General features: G+C 39.2%; 1 protein-coding gene across 1 annotated transcript in view; it reads right to left on the reverse strand.

Moving 5' to 3' along the window:
• Positions 1-1202: 1202 nt before the first annotated feature.
• Positions 1203-14505, reverse strand: part of LOC103478866 (vasoactive intestinal polypeptide receptor-like) — a 26140-nt gene continuing 12837 nt past the window's right edge. The window contains exons 5-14 of the mRNA XM_017310161.1: positions 12901-13007; positions 12682-12779; positions 10768-10897; positions 7169-7322; positions 6443-6503; positions 5861-5927; positions 5688-5779; positions 5098-5227; positions 4076-4117; positions 1203-3927 (exon numbers count right to left, since the gene is read on the reverse strand). Coding sequence (XP_017165650.1) covers positions 3736-3927; positions 4076-4117; positions 5098-5227; positions 5688-5779; positions 5861-5927; positions 6443-6503; positions 7169-7322; positions 10768-10897; positions 12682-12779; positions 12901-13007 — 1073 coding nt within the window. The 3' untranslated portion in view covers positions 1203-3735. The remainder of the gene's footprint in view (positions 3928-4075; positions 4118-5097; positions 5228-5687; positions 5780-5860; positions 5928-6442; positions 6504-7168; positions 7323-10767; positions 10898-12681; positions 12780-12900; positions 13008-14505) is intronic.

Here is a 14505-nt window from a genome sequence, read left to right on the forward strand (position 1 = left end):
TCACATCTCGCCGTGTTACAACCATATCAATGTAGTTTATGGGAATTGTGTTGTACACCATCAAAATTAGCGTTTTGCAAAGGAAACTGTCCAGTTTTTTCTAAACACATACGAATCTGAAAAGTGTGGCGGCAAAAGCTACATTTAGTCTGATACTGCAACATGAAATCTTTCCCAACCAATTCCCTTTTGAAATGTTTCACTTAGGATATAGAGTTAAGCTCTAAGCAATTTATTCTCAGTATAAATCTAGCACAGTGGTTCTTAACCTGGGTTCGATGAGTCGGTCTCAGGGGTTCGGCGGAGCCTCTGCCGCAGAGGTAAAGACCCACTTGTGTAAAGTCGTGATGACGCGCCCCGCTTTGCCATCACTTGTTGCAGAGGATCACGTTACATTGCTTAGCCAATCAGAGCTGCGGAGGAGCCCTGATTGAAGGAGTAGTCGCATCTTTTCGGGGTTGGTACTGCCTCTACTGGCGTGGGGGTGGTAACACAACTAATATAATTACATTACTATATCAGAATACCGCAAAGTATTTTGTGTGTCGGGTGAGGGGCATAGGGGAGGCGGTGGGTGGGGGAGGGGGGATAAGAAGGGTTCGGTGAATGCGCATATGAAACTGGTGGGTTCGGTACCTCAAAAAAGGTTAAGAACCACTGATCTAGCAGTTCTGTTCAGATGTTTGGTAAGCTTAAAAAAGCGAATTAAAAACAAAGAGTTAATTTGTTACATGTAATTTGTTAAACATGACAACTTAATGAACTTCATACATTTACTTGGGTAAACTTAATTTGATTACGGGTAACTGTTTTTAAAAGTTGGCTCACCTGTTTTCTTTTTTCAGTGTTTAAGATGATAACAAAGACAGCAGACGTCAGGGTTTAAGTTCTTAAAGCCAAAACATAAATGTCATTTGCAAGTTTTTGACTTAGAAATTGTAAAATCAACTGTTCACAGACGATGTCCATCCACTCTAACTAGGCTTGAGTTATTTACAAATGAGAATAGGGAAAGAAAAATTGGCATCTATCTGCTAAATTGGACCTGAAGCTGTGATCATAATGAATGTTTCACACTTTTCATATTTCTATTTGTAAAACCTTTGTAAAAGAGCTGTTTAGAAACCTGGCCTAAAATTAAAGGAAAAAAAACCTAAATTAAATAAACTCACAAGGGAGTCGTAATGGAATTATAATGAAGCTGAGGAAAACATTTTCATCTTTTTATATAAAAAAGATTCATCCTTTGGAAACAATGAACAGATGAAAAAAAATGACAACTTATCTTGTCAATGTCAATGTACACAACTGTCAGTGGAAACAAATGGTAACAACAGTACAGAATATTAACAAAAAAAACCACAACTAAGCCATTTATGCATGCAGTCCAGACAACAGAAGATGGCTTCAGCATTCACCGATGTTACACATCTGCTCCGTCCAGAAACTAAAAGCCTCTGTTATCTGAACAAAGTTTCACAAGCCGGAGCTTGGAATGTTATCCGGCAGTAATTCAGCCGAGCGTATGGTCCATATAAAACTGTCACAGACAGGATAAGCACATCCAGTACGCTAGCTGTGCTATGGACGCCTCCTTCTCAGTGACTCCTGGTCAGAACAGTCCTATCACCGATGTCCATACATTTTGTCCCCTTTGCAACAAAAACCTAACCTCTTGCTTCTCTTTGGATGATCAGTCAGCAAACGATAATTAAGTTCCTTTTAAATGCAGAGCAGCTAGAGGAAGATCTCCCTGCTTGTGTTAGCATGTTGCTACGCCGCAGCCAGTATTGCTGTTGTCAACATTGAGTTCAGGCTTGCTTATTTTCTTGGCCTTTTTGCCAACTCTCACACTAAGTGATACTTAGTGATACATAGCTGCTGTTTTCCCTTTTTCTCATGTGAGTCGTTTAAATCTCACTCAAAGCAAAAACACTTCTTACCCACTGTGCTATTTTTGACTGATTCTAAACAGAGTCACAATTTAGCGTTTTGCCTCCTTGGTAGGTAGTTTGTAGAGCAATGCAGACACCTAAGAGTCATGTAATCACTAGCCTGCGACAGCCCCTGTTTGAGATTGACTAGATTTTATTCTTTACAATTATTTGGTCCAGTTTTACTTATCTTAGGAACAAAATTATTCTTCTGCATCAACATTTTACAAGCCAACATTGCTTCTCCGTTAGCTTAAAGGTGAATTCAGGACGACTTCTTCACATGCTGAGCTGAGAATTTGCCGCCTCTGAGTTGCTTAAGTGTATATAATGTGATTATACTGAAAGGCAGACATTTACTGTTTAATAATCGAGTGCAATGTCACTTGTTTTCGATTTATCAGAACGTATTTATCACAGTCATGAGATCCAATCAATCTTATCTAGGAGATACAATTGTTATTCAAGCTCAGAACATAAATCATCGATTTATAATTCACAATTCATTCAAAGAGCCAGTAGTTAATGATACTGTCAATGTGGCGCTTTTGGTACTAATGTGTGTTTCTTTCCCTTGGATATTAGTATTTTTGCAGAGGAAAAATACGATTTAGATTCATGATATTAAGATGCTAATATTTCTCAGTTAAGTTTGTCCCATTTGTTTGATCTGTAGCATCATCTGCCATGATGACCAAGAACAATCACCAAGGAGACAAACTCATGTTGGGTCCAAATGAAGTATCCACCTTACCATGACTCCACATTAAACATGATCCAAGGTATGAATGAATGAGCAGCCAATATTAAAATGCAGCTATAGGTAGTGAAAACAGGTCCCTCTCTGATTATGCACTCTGTTAAGTGTCCAACGTGCATGACAGCTGATCTGTATGTCATCTGCATGTGAGCTGTGCAGGAAACTCGGGCGTTAGCAGCCAAAAACAGCATCCAGGAGTGTTGAAAATGCTCGTAATCAACCAAATCAATCATGCTGAAAAGGAACAAAAGTAGATTTGTGCCACTTTTAAGTTCGAAAGACGATTATTATCCTTGTCACCACTTGTTTCAGCCTCCGCATCCACTCCTTCATAGCTAGTGTGTTATGAGTCACATGCTGGCTCAAACATGCACGGCCCAAACCCCTCCTGCTCTCCGTTTTGCATTCCTCAATAAGAAAGTTGATCTGACTGGACAAAAAAAAAGATCTGAACTCCACAACAGAATCTGTCTAAAGTTGCTTGTCAAGCAAAGGCAACAAATCAGCTTGAATCTCAGTTCTTTTTTTCTTTTTTTTTTGTCAGAACTCTTTGCAATTATTCTTGATATGTACAGTCTTGTTCCTAGGTTTAAATGTTTCGAGGCTTTTATTTTGAAGTAAGAAAGGGACATCCTTCTTCCTTTCTTTTACAAATCTTGCTTCACGTTGGAACGAAAAGTCGGTGACCTTGTGCCAGTAGTCAGCCGCGCTGCAGTTCAGCGAAATCTCTCTCTGTGATCGTAGCTGCTTTTACATAATCTGGAAAAAATGAAAGTAAAAAAGAAAAGGCCCATACCTTCTTTACATTTCATTAATAAGAAAGTGTTGTCAGAGGTGTCAGATGACTTTGTGCTCTGGCGAGAAAAAACACTGAGCACCTGTTGCTTTTCGTAGCCAGCATATAAGATTACAACAACAAAAACAACAACAAAAAAACTGAAAATCCATGTTAGGATTATCATGGCCTCTGTACACCCAGTGTATGGCAACAGTACGTGTGAGTCACACATTCGTTAACCGATAATAAAAACCAGAAGGGGGTCAGATTGCAGAAAGGTGCTCCTGGCAGGCYGAAGCCCGCCGCGTGATGGGGCTGCATTTGGTCAGCAGGGTGATCTGGGTGCTGAAATTGTTGCCGTTGCTCCCGATGGACGGCTGCTGGTACTTAGTGTCTGCACCGAGGAACCGCTGCAGCATCCACCTGCGCCACTTACGCTTAACCTCAGACTGCACCTGCAGGGGAGGCCGAACGGGAGAGCAAACAGTGTGGAGAGGGGGGAGGAGGAGGAGGAGGGATGGGTTAAAAAATAACAGACTCTCTGGCTTTTTAAATGAGAAGAGCAAACACCTAAAAAAAAAAACTTTGTTTGAACTTACTCACCTCTCCGTTCAGGAAGCAGTACAGCACCGCGACGACGAAGCCCTGTCGGAGAGACGCAGAGGTGAAGGAAGAGAAAGCCGCGCTGCACAGCACAGCCGAGGGAAATGCTCCAAATATTTGCGCATGAATAATGACGGCGAGATTAAGACCAACTTCAGGCTGAGACAGGAGGTTCATCATGCGGACGTCTGGGACATGTTCCCGGGAGATAGCGCTCTGAGCCAAAACGGTTATAAACGGGGAGGATTTTCCACCGCTGGCTTTCCATTTTTGCACTTTGCTCTCAACATCCATGTCCAGTGGAGTACTGTAAATCAGGGGTGTCCAAACCTTTTGTACCAAAATCGCTGAGCCGAAAACACTCAGAGGCCAGTTATTTATTAAGAATGCAAAAGCAATCTTATTGTACTTTTCTTTTTAAATGCTCTGACGTAATTTAAAGGGTCTCAGAGTTGTACAGTTTCCTAACTTGTTGGTTAAGATATTGTTTTTAGTTTATCCCAAAAAATGAGAGCTGTCTTTGAAAACCCTCAGCGAGATTTAGCCCACTTTAATTGTTAGGTGTGACTGAGTCTGTTTTTGAGTAAAACGTCGCTGGAGATTTGTTAGATGGCGTTAAAAGTGAAAGCAAAAATAAATAAATAAATAAAAAACAAGGCTAATTAAAGAAAAACACTTGTTTTGTACCTAAAAAATTCTATTTAAGATGTAAAATTGTCATTAAAAAACACAAAAAGTCTCCATCTGCATCAGCCTCATTTATACCGCTCCTGAACTGCATCAAGGGCCACACAAAACTCCTCTAAGGGCCACAAATGGCCCCCGGGCCAAGCTTTGGACACCCCTTGCTGTAAATCAAGTAACTTATTCCAAATGCACAATAGTAACTATTAAAACACACTATTCTGTGTTTCTCTTGATATCACCTATTAAATGTCTATTTAAATAAAGACTTTCTGTCTGGCTGAAATGAAGACAAACAGGCTTTGGAACAAGCTTTGCAAAGCGATCAGGTGTGTTACCTGAAATGAGCCCAGAACCAGATCGAACACCATCCTGAGCTGCGGGTGGATGTGGTCGGGGATGAAGGCAAATATTATGTAGTTTATCCCAAAGAGAGGGATTAATAACAGGGTGGATTTAGTCAGTCTCCTGAAAGCAGCAGAAACAGAAGGAGGAAAATTTATGAACAATGTTTTTCTTTGTGTTTTTTTTTTACTGTTAATACTGTCCCTGTTGTTACAGTATAATAAGCTTTTCTGTTTCCTTCCTGTGGTCCTATTGCCATCTGCAGAAATACACCAGTCAGAAACAACCAATCAGAGCCAGGAGGAGGGTTTTAGCGCTGTCAATCAACCCTGTATACACATTGCTCTCCCTGTTTTAGTTATGCATTACTTTGTGTTGCTCTACTTACATAAACGTCTAATACAAACTGTGTTTATAACATGAAAAAATTGAAATCAATATGCCCGAATGCATCTGGAAGGTATCGTGTAGCTTAGTTTACTATGAACAATGACTTTACGGCAAATTTTAACAGCAGGAAACGCAGCTGAACGTTAACCTTTGCCTCGACAGACACGATGACGTTTGGCAAAGGCAAACCTACGAGTACTGGTTGGACTCCTTCCTTCCGATGTCGGGACAGTTCATTTTCTGCCGCAGAATCCGGATTATGCAAATGAAGAGGAAAAAGTTCATCTGATGAACAGAGAAGTAGGACGCTGGTTAACGGGGAGCATCAACGTGAAACGTCAACAGCCTGCGTTTGATGTAACTCACAAGAATGGCAACTAAGATGGGCGTTTTGATGATCCACCATGACGCGTCGTCGATTGTTTCCCAGCATCTGACGAAAAAGAGAACATAGGTTAATAAAGCAGGAAGCAATACTACATTTATAATATACACAAAAAAACATTTTTTAAACTATTGCATCTGGGAGCTGATTAGAAATGCATGCCACACTTTTCAGATACATTTTTTTATATAGTGTGTTGGAGAAAAGTTGGCAAACTGTCCAGTTTACGGTTCAATGTTTCGCCGCTAAGAAACTCTCCTACATTTGCTAATTACAACAGTGCTGTTTACTTCTAAGGTGTGAAAGCTTTATGATCGAAATAACCCAAAAAAATGTAATCAGCAAGAAAAAATGGAGTGAGAGCCTATGTGAAGCGTCCTTCTTCATGAGTCTAAGAATCAGGAGAATCCAAGACTCCCTTTATTTTTAACCAGTTGTAAAAAAAACGTTGAGTCTTCAGTCAAACCATCAGCTAAATTACAGGGAACCGGCTTTCCTACAATGTGTCCAAAAGTTGTCGTTTTCTAAGATGTTTTCAGAAAATGGCAGAACACTCAACTCACCCAGGAGGATTTAAATACGCTTTTGTAATCACCCAAGCAGAGATGAAGATGGTCGGAGCCCCTGTGAACGGACAGCAGACAGAATTATCTGTAACATCATCAGAGTTACAACATTCATTGTCTCAAACTGGAGTCATCGGCTTCAGCCACGGGCATCCAAACAAACCATTCGCAACATCAAGTTGCTCCTAATAAGTGGGCAAGTCATGCCTGAATTACTTTACAGCCGAAGCAGTAACGCATTTTTTGGGTATGCTTATCTTTTTTTTTTTCTTCTTTTTTTTTTTACAGGATTCTTATGATCTCAGTGCCAGTATTGGTTCATCTGGGGACTCTGCAGGAAAGTCACAGAGTTCTCCCCATTATCCTGCTAGGAAAAACCAATTCAAGCCTACTTATATTGGCGTGTTGGGAAAAATAAAACATGGTTACCGATCATCCGTCTCAATGGTTTTGAAAGGGCAAAGAGAGATGTAAAAGCAAGAAGCGTCAGATTCTGGCAGCTTTTCTGTGAGAAAGTTTGGATTTTAATGAATGACTGACACAAAGAGGAAACATTTAATCTTTAGGTTAAAATCAGTTTTATGTTTTTGATAACTTAGTTCGTCTCTTTGAAAATTTCCAGAATCTTATACTGCAAGTGCAGAGATGCTGAGATCAACATTTACTTTGCAAACATCTCACATAAGTTCTTTAAAAAAGCTAGACTGCCATGTGAGCACTTACCCCAGCCAATCAAAATGTACCACCAAAAGTACTTCCTCTCTGAGAAGAAGGAGACTGCCAACAGAGCATGAAGGTAGAGGCCCTCCACCAGCAGCCAGAAGTAACTCGCCATGACTCCATACTGGAACAAGACCAGTACCGCCTTGCAGCCCACCTGCAACACAAGCATCAGCCTGTGGCTCACTGCTGTCACAATGTAAATGTATTTCAAGACGGAAATAATGAACTTTAATTCCCATAAGAAATTGTTTTTGCAATTTTTCTTCTCCTTTTTACAAAGGATTTGTCATTATGGCGATGACATTATGCCGATGACACTGTTGTTTCCACTTGCTATCGTCTTTTCTTAAAGAGTTAGAGCCACGTGGAATTTAATGTGGTTCAAACAGAATGTGATGCGTGTTGTCTGACTGAATTTTAGACATTCTTCTCATTTGGTTGTTGATTTTGATGTCAGCACTTGTGAAGGTTGACTCCCTCAAATATCAACTCCTCAGTGCGGTTAATTATTTAGCCTTTCGGATGAGGAAGAAAATAACAACACGCCTCAATGGTTGAATTAGCTTCAATTCGGTAACAGGGGTGTGCATAAGCCTACATAACACTGTTATAAACATGATATAACACCTAACATTACCATGAAGAAGTCTTTATGAATGTTTATGACTATTGTCATAAAGAGACATTCGGTAAATAATGACAATTTCAGCGCAAAGTTGGTGATTTTAATGGACTTTTAATGGAATCTTTGGTACCTTTTGTCATCATTTACCACTTCATGACAGCAGTCATAAACATTCATGAAGACTGCTTCACGTTTATAACAAGTGTTATGTCATGTTTATGACAGTGTCGTGTCAGTCTTATGCACACCCCTTCAAATAAAGTGTTACCGAATTTTCATTTGCATGAATTTATTCCCACATGTGGACTTTAACCGTCCTATCAAAATTAAAACAATAAAAGACCCATAGATTCATTATTCTGTCCAGTCTCAAAATCAATATCCTTATTTTTTAATTGTTCTGGCTGTATATCATTCCTAAATAATGTAGAAACACAATTATAATTAAGAGCAAAGATGAAGTAGTTACAATTGGGAGTTTATGAAAGTTTATTTTTGAAACTCTTCATTATGACAAAGAAAAGTGCTGCCTAAGATGCCTTTACATCATACAACCAGACGCGATGAATTGGAAATCATGTTTTGAAATGTAAATTTGTCTGTCAATTTCAAGCCTCGCGGTGGCTCCCAGCGGAATAAAGCTCGGGCTCTTTAAGGCATTTGCAAGGAATGATTCACCAGATTATAGCAGAACATTCTGCTCCAGCTAATCTGTCTGCTCTGATGCATTTTATCTTCATTTAAATGAGGCATCGGCCGTGCATTAAGAAACGGATAGAAATCCGTTTGAGCCACACATGGACAAACTGCAGGCGAAACGAAAAGAGTGTCCCGTTATCAGAGACCACTGCCGTCCATGACGCACAGCGTGAAATATTCACAGCTGTCTGAACGCTGGTGGTCACTGTGGCGCAGGGGAGGAAAAACGGCGTGAGAACAACTCTGTGATGATGTGGTTAAATGTCAATTCTGTTATCTCCAAAGAAAAGGCTGTTTTAGATTTATTTTTAGAAACATTTTCCCTTCATTCATAAAGCAAAAATAAGGCAATTTAATACGAGTCAGGTTTTGTATAAGTTACATAATATTTGTGCAAACAAATTATTTGTGCCTCATTTTTAAAGTTTTTTTTCTTCCATCATTTATGACCCATAGCTGTACTTGTAAAACATTTTAAAAAATCCTGCTGTTTCTCATATTCGGATTGCGAACCTGGATCTCGACGGCTGTGCTGGTATCATTGGAGCTTTTTGCTTTGTGAATCAGAGACTGACTCAGCACAGAACAAAACAGAAGGCGTCAAGCATAAAAAAACATCCTTTGACCTACTTGAGCTCTTCATTCCAACTAACTTAAACCAAAGTATAAAAAGTCACTTTTTAAAGTGTTTTCAGAAACATCTTCGAAATTTAGCAGCTGTGTTTGGTGTTGAGTAATCCTGGAATCCCTTAGACGAAATATCTCCACTCAGCCATTAACAATCAGCCCTCAGAGCAGCAGGTTATTTACAGTCTAATGACCTAATTTTAGGTAGAGATAATGGAGATGAATCAGACAAAGCAAGATTTGGAAAAAAAAACAAGCAAAAAAAAACAACTGAGTCCCACTGAAACAGCTGTGCTGCACTAAAACGACACAAAACGTTTATCTGACTCCACCTTAGCGCCTGCGGTAACACTGGTGTCGAGACAAACTGCTTCTAAGAAGACATCGCACCTGTAAATGCAGTTTATTGCCAATGGTGTCTGCGGTCCAGGTTCAGCGTTAAACAAACAGGAACTCTAACAGCATCCTGCTTTATAGAAGAATTAGAAAACTTGGGCTCAGGAGCGTAACAGACTCTGCAAACACTGCTACACCCTAAACGTTGGGTAAACTCTGAGCTAACACTTTTAGGGCAGTAAAGTCTGAAAGAGAAGATGCATCAACTAACACAGGAAATTAACGATTTGGGAGAAAAATGTACTAACCGTGTAGTTTCCCTGACATATTGTGTATTTTTTAGGACATTTCTCTTCAGCAGGGCTGGCACAAGCCTTTTTGGGGCCCTAAGCAGATTTTGATTCGGGGCCCCTCATACAAACATGTCAAAACCAGATACTATGTCATTCCTAGCCTAAACTATACCTGTAGCATATCTGCTATTATTAGTGTCATTTGTGATTAGCTTACACTGCAAAAACAAAATCTTACCAAGTATTTTTGGTGTAGTTTCTAGTTTAAATTAATATCTTATTACACTTGAAATAAGACAAAACTAGCTATTTATTTTAGAAAGAAATAGGAGCTTGTTTTAAGTCAATAATTCCTTAATATTGGTTAAAAATTACTAGTTACATTGGCAGATTTTTTCCTTTCATAAAAAATGTTGTTTTATAATCTACCCGTGGAACTAGAACTGTTTTATTAATTAATATCAAGGAATTATTGACTTAAACTCCTATTTCTTGCTGAAAAGTTACTTGTAGGTTAGTTTTGTCTTATTTTAAGTGAACATAGATCATTAACACTAGAAACTGCAAAAAAATACAAAATCTTACTAAGTACTTTTGGTGTGGTGTACATCTTACCAGTATTATTATGACTACTGATGTTAACCTTGTTACAGGAATAGCAAACAAGAAAAGGTGTCCTAATTAATTCACATTTTGAAAGGCAGAGTGGTATCTATAAGTGTGCCATTTTAATTTAACTATTTAAAAGTAACATCTACAGACACTGAATTCACGGTAAACAAGTTAGCAAGTTTAATAGTTTTTGGTTTTAAAACGTGGGATAGAACGTGTAGACTGTGTAAAAAAATGTGCAATCTATCACTACAAAATAAAATCAAATGAGGCTCTTGGGGGCCCTAAGCAGCCGCTTAACTCACATATGCCTGGGGTCGGCTCTGTAAACATCGTTGGTCATCTCGATGTGTTCAGGCTGATCTGTGTTTGGCGGATCAGACAGCTGATTGGACGGATTTACTCACCGGTGCCTGGCAGTTTTCCGTCTCGCCCACTTCGTACAGAACCACGTCCTTTATAAAAACTGTGACGGCTTTTAGGATGAGAGATACAAACAGATGCATGTGGATGTAGTTTCTTGTGCAGTGAAGCTTCCTGCAGGAAAAAAAAAAAGAAAAAAGATCACATCCAAAAGGAGAGTCTATATTTAGACGAGCTGCATCAGTTTACCCAAGCAAAGCAGAAGTAGATTAGTGTTTGTTACTATTGACTGTCGTAAATCAAAGTTCTGTTGCCGGTTCCGAATGCCAACACATAAACCCTGAAGAAGTCAAGAACTAAATACAGTATCTGTTAAACACATAAAAGATTTAGATTTCCTGGAAAAATGCAAATTTATCAGCCAGAAACAGATGTGCAAACATCCAAGCTGACAACCGGCAGAGTCGAACAATTTCAAGGATTTGACGACATGCCACTAATGCGAATTCTTCACTCGGAGTGTTTTCAAACAGCGGTTAGGCAGATGACTTTGGTTTAATTGTGTGAAACCGCCAGGCGGATCATCTGAGCAGATCAGATGAGATGCGGCGCAGCATCAGCCAGCTGCCCGATCGCTGCATGTAAAGCTGAACGTAAACAGCAAAGCCTCATGACATCCTGTGTTTCTGCTGCGCGGCGCGGGCCAATGGCATTCCGTGACCCGCTGGAGTAAACACAGGCCTTGTTGTTTAGCCCATCATGTGCAAACAGCACAAATGCGATGTGAGAAGAATAGGCTGCTTGCTAAAAAAGCCAAACACTCTCTGGCTAAACTTATCAGTGTCGCGTTATTGTTTAAGAGGAAGTCGAGACAGACAGTCAAAACTGGAGGATGATGTAAACATCGTCCGCCCCACTAAGTGGTTTCACTATATGATGTAGCTTGAGTTTAGTTACTTACGGCTAATAGCGTTGCGGTGTTCATGCAAGAAATGTCAAAGTTTCAGAAATTCTCTTAAGCTTCTGGAAAATAACGGGAAGGAGCATTAATATATGGTTTTACTGGTCGATCGCAGTGGTTTTTAAACAACTTGGGCACATTTGACAAATGAATTAACTGGGATCTTTAAAAAGATCTTTTTAAAGCATAATGGGCGTTACTTTATCAGAAATTCAAAACAAAAAAGTGCAAATAATTTCTTACTGCAGTTTTGACAGACTTAAACGCAAGACAAACATATTAGATTAGAATTTTGAGATAGGTTAGATAGGAACCTTTTAGGTCATTTAAAATAAATAAATAATAATAACAATAATAACCTGGATATGTAAGAAGAAACAGAGTAAAAAAAAACATACACAACCCAATTATGAAACTGAAAAGCAAAAAGATTCATAGGGTTTGTCGTAATTCAGGGTCTGCATCCTCTAAAGGTTGCCTGTGATGACGTCACAGTGATATTTTTGATATATGCACATACACATATGATTATCTAAAAAAAAAGAGGATAAAAACATAATTCATTTTTTTAGTTTATTAATTTAATTAATAAAAAGGATTAATTGCATAATAAATAAAAAAAAAACTCAAGATTTCAACCACTGGTTTTACTAGCTTATGTTTAGCTACTTCGCAGTTGCTAGGAGACAGGACACAACAGAAGTAAGGGCAGTAATAAACTTGAAGCCGTTCACTTCCGGTTTACGCCAGGTTCTTTGAAGGAAGCAGTCCCTGACCCCAGACAGACCCCAGACTGAGTTAAAATGAAACCTATGAGCTAAAATAGTCACCTTTTCCACATAATATAAATAAATAAAGGACTAAATAAAGTCAAGAACTAGACAGCCATAAACGAGGCAGCCATGGATCTCCAGTGTTCGTAGGGATGCTAGTTTGCTGGAAAACTGTGCTCTAAATGATAAAATAAATAGATGTTTTGCTTGAGAACAATCCTTACCGAAAGAAGCAGAGTATGGAGATGGCAACCATCAGAGAAATAAGGGAAACGCTGTGACCAATTGTGTAGCCGACTTTGATGGTGATGTAAAAATCTCCCTGCAACAACATTATCAGTCATATACCAGACTCAAAAAAAAAAAGTCATTTTGAGATAAGAAAAAACAAAACAAAACAGAAAACACATGAATTCCCATCAGCATCGAGTCGTCAAACTGACCGAATTCTCCTCCGCGGTGTTGTTGGGGTTGTAGCCGCAGCCCAGTATGTAGGAGTCCAGGCTGCTGGGGGGCCAGCCCTGCACGGTGCAGGTCTTTGACAGATTACCTGAGGGAGCAGACACAGGAGAGTTACCGCCGTTTCGCTGTGGCGCGATGATGTCTCTCGCACGCGTCGTGTAAAAGCAGAGTGATGAGTAGGGCTGTTGAAAGGGGAATCAACAGCTCTTACTTTTACTCACTCTTAATAATTATGTTTCTGTGAGATATGCTCGTCTCTGTGGGATACTCCCAAACACTGAAAGGGAAAAAAAAGGGGGGGATGGCTTTCCAACTGGCTCTGAGATACAGACACAGTTCCCATGTGGATTTGCCTCCATCAGTATCTTAATTACTCTCACGCTGCGCCCACACACACACACACACGCAGCCACACACACAGATAAACAAAGAGGTCGAGCAGAGATGTTTTTCTTTGAGGGGGCAGAGGTGAAAGAGCTGAAGACAAATAGCTAAGGAGTAGAAAGTTGCCCTTTAGTGAACGGATTAAACAGTTAAGATCAGCGGTCAATGGAGGGAAGGAGATGATGAGGAAAAAGAAAAGAAGAAGGAAAAAGGAGCTTTGGAGAGGAGAGAGGAGATAAGAGGAGGACTGAAGAGTTGTGTGGACTGGGAAAATATTAAGGACAGTAAAGGAGGACGCAGGGAAGAAGATTTAAGCAAAAAATAAAACCGGGCACATTGGATGAGGGAAGAGAGGAAATATAAAAATAAAAGAAGCTAAAATTTAGAAGAAAAAAAAAAGTTAAGCAGAAATACAAACTAATGAAGAAAATACTATTCTTTAAGTAACATAAAAAAAATAAAATGTGCATTTATGTAAATCTTTTATTGCTTTTCATTCTGTAGTTCAACTTTTACTCTCTGTCTTCATTCGTTGTGTTATTTTTCACAAACACTTTCTTGTTCTTTTTTCTTTTTTTCATGCTCTCTTTTGCTGCTGAGCCTCATAGAGATGATAAATTAATTTTCCACCTGGCACCGATCCACACTGCCAAAAGCACAGATAACTACACCAACAATCTGGGCTGATATTAACCCCAATAAAAAAAATGTACGCCACACTGATACTGCCAAATAAAGTATGACTGACATTTCTGTGACTAAAACACCTTCTTTAATGGTTTTATGTAGTACTTGGATTTTCTGTGATTTACATGTAAGATCCAGTTTTTAGTTGCTGTCAGATAACCATAGCATTAGCGTAACCTGGCTGAAGTTGTGAGTGATGATTACAATTTTCTGAGTTGTAGTTTGCCTGTAGTTTTAGCAATGGCAGAGGAGGAAACGAACGAAGCCGTTCAGACCGTTTTGGTTGGTAAGCTAAATTAACAATATGTACCTGCTTAACAGTAAAACATAATTATCATTTTAGATATGATTATACATAAATGTATGCAGAAAAATAAAAGTTCTAGTCCAAAATCTAAGCTTTCTGATTAAACAGAAAGTTTAATATTTTACACTAAAACCTGCTGTATATCAACTAGTCAAAGTTGGACTGGGATGTTCCACCGCAGTGGAACATCCCAGTCCAGGCATATATA

Source organism: Poecilia reticulata, linkage group LG17 (assembly GCF_000633615.1).
Source record: "Poecilia reticulata strain Guanapo linkage group LG17, Guppy_female_1.0+MT, whole genome shotgun sequence".
Classification (NCBI taxonomy): Eukaryota; Metazoa; Chordata; class Actinopteri; order Cyprinodontiformes; family Poeciliidae; genus Poecilia; species Poecilia reticulata.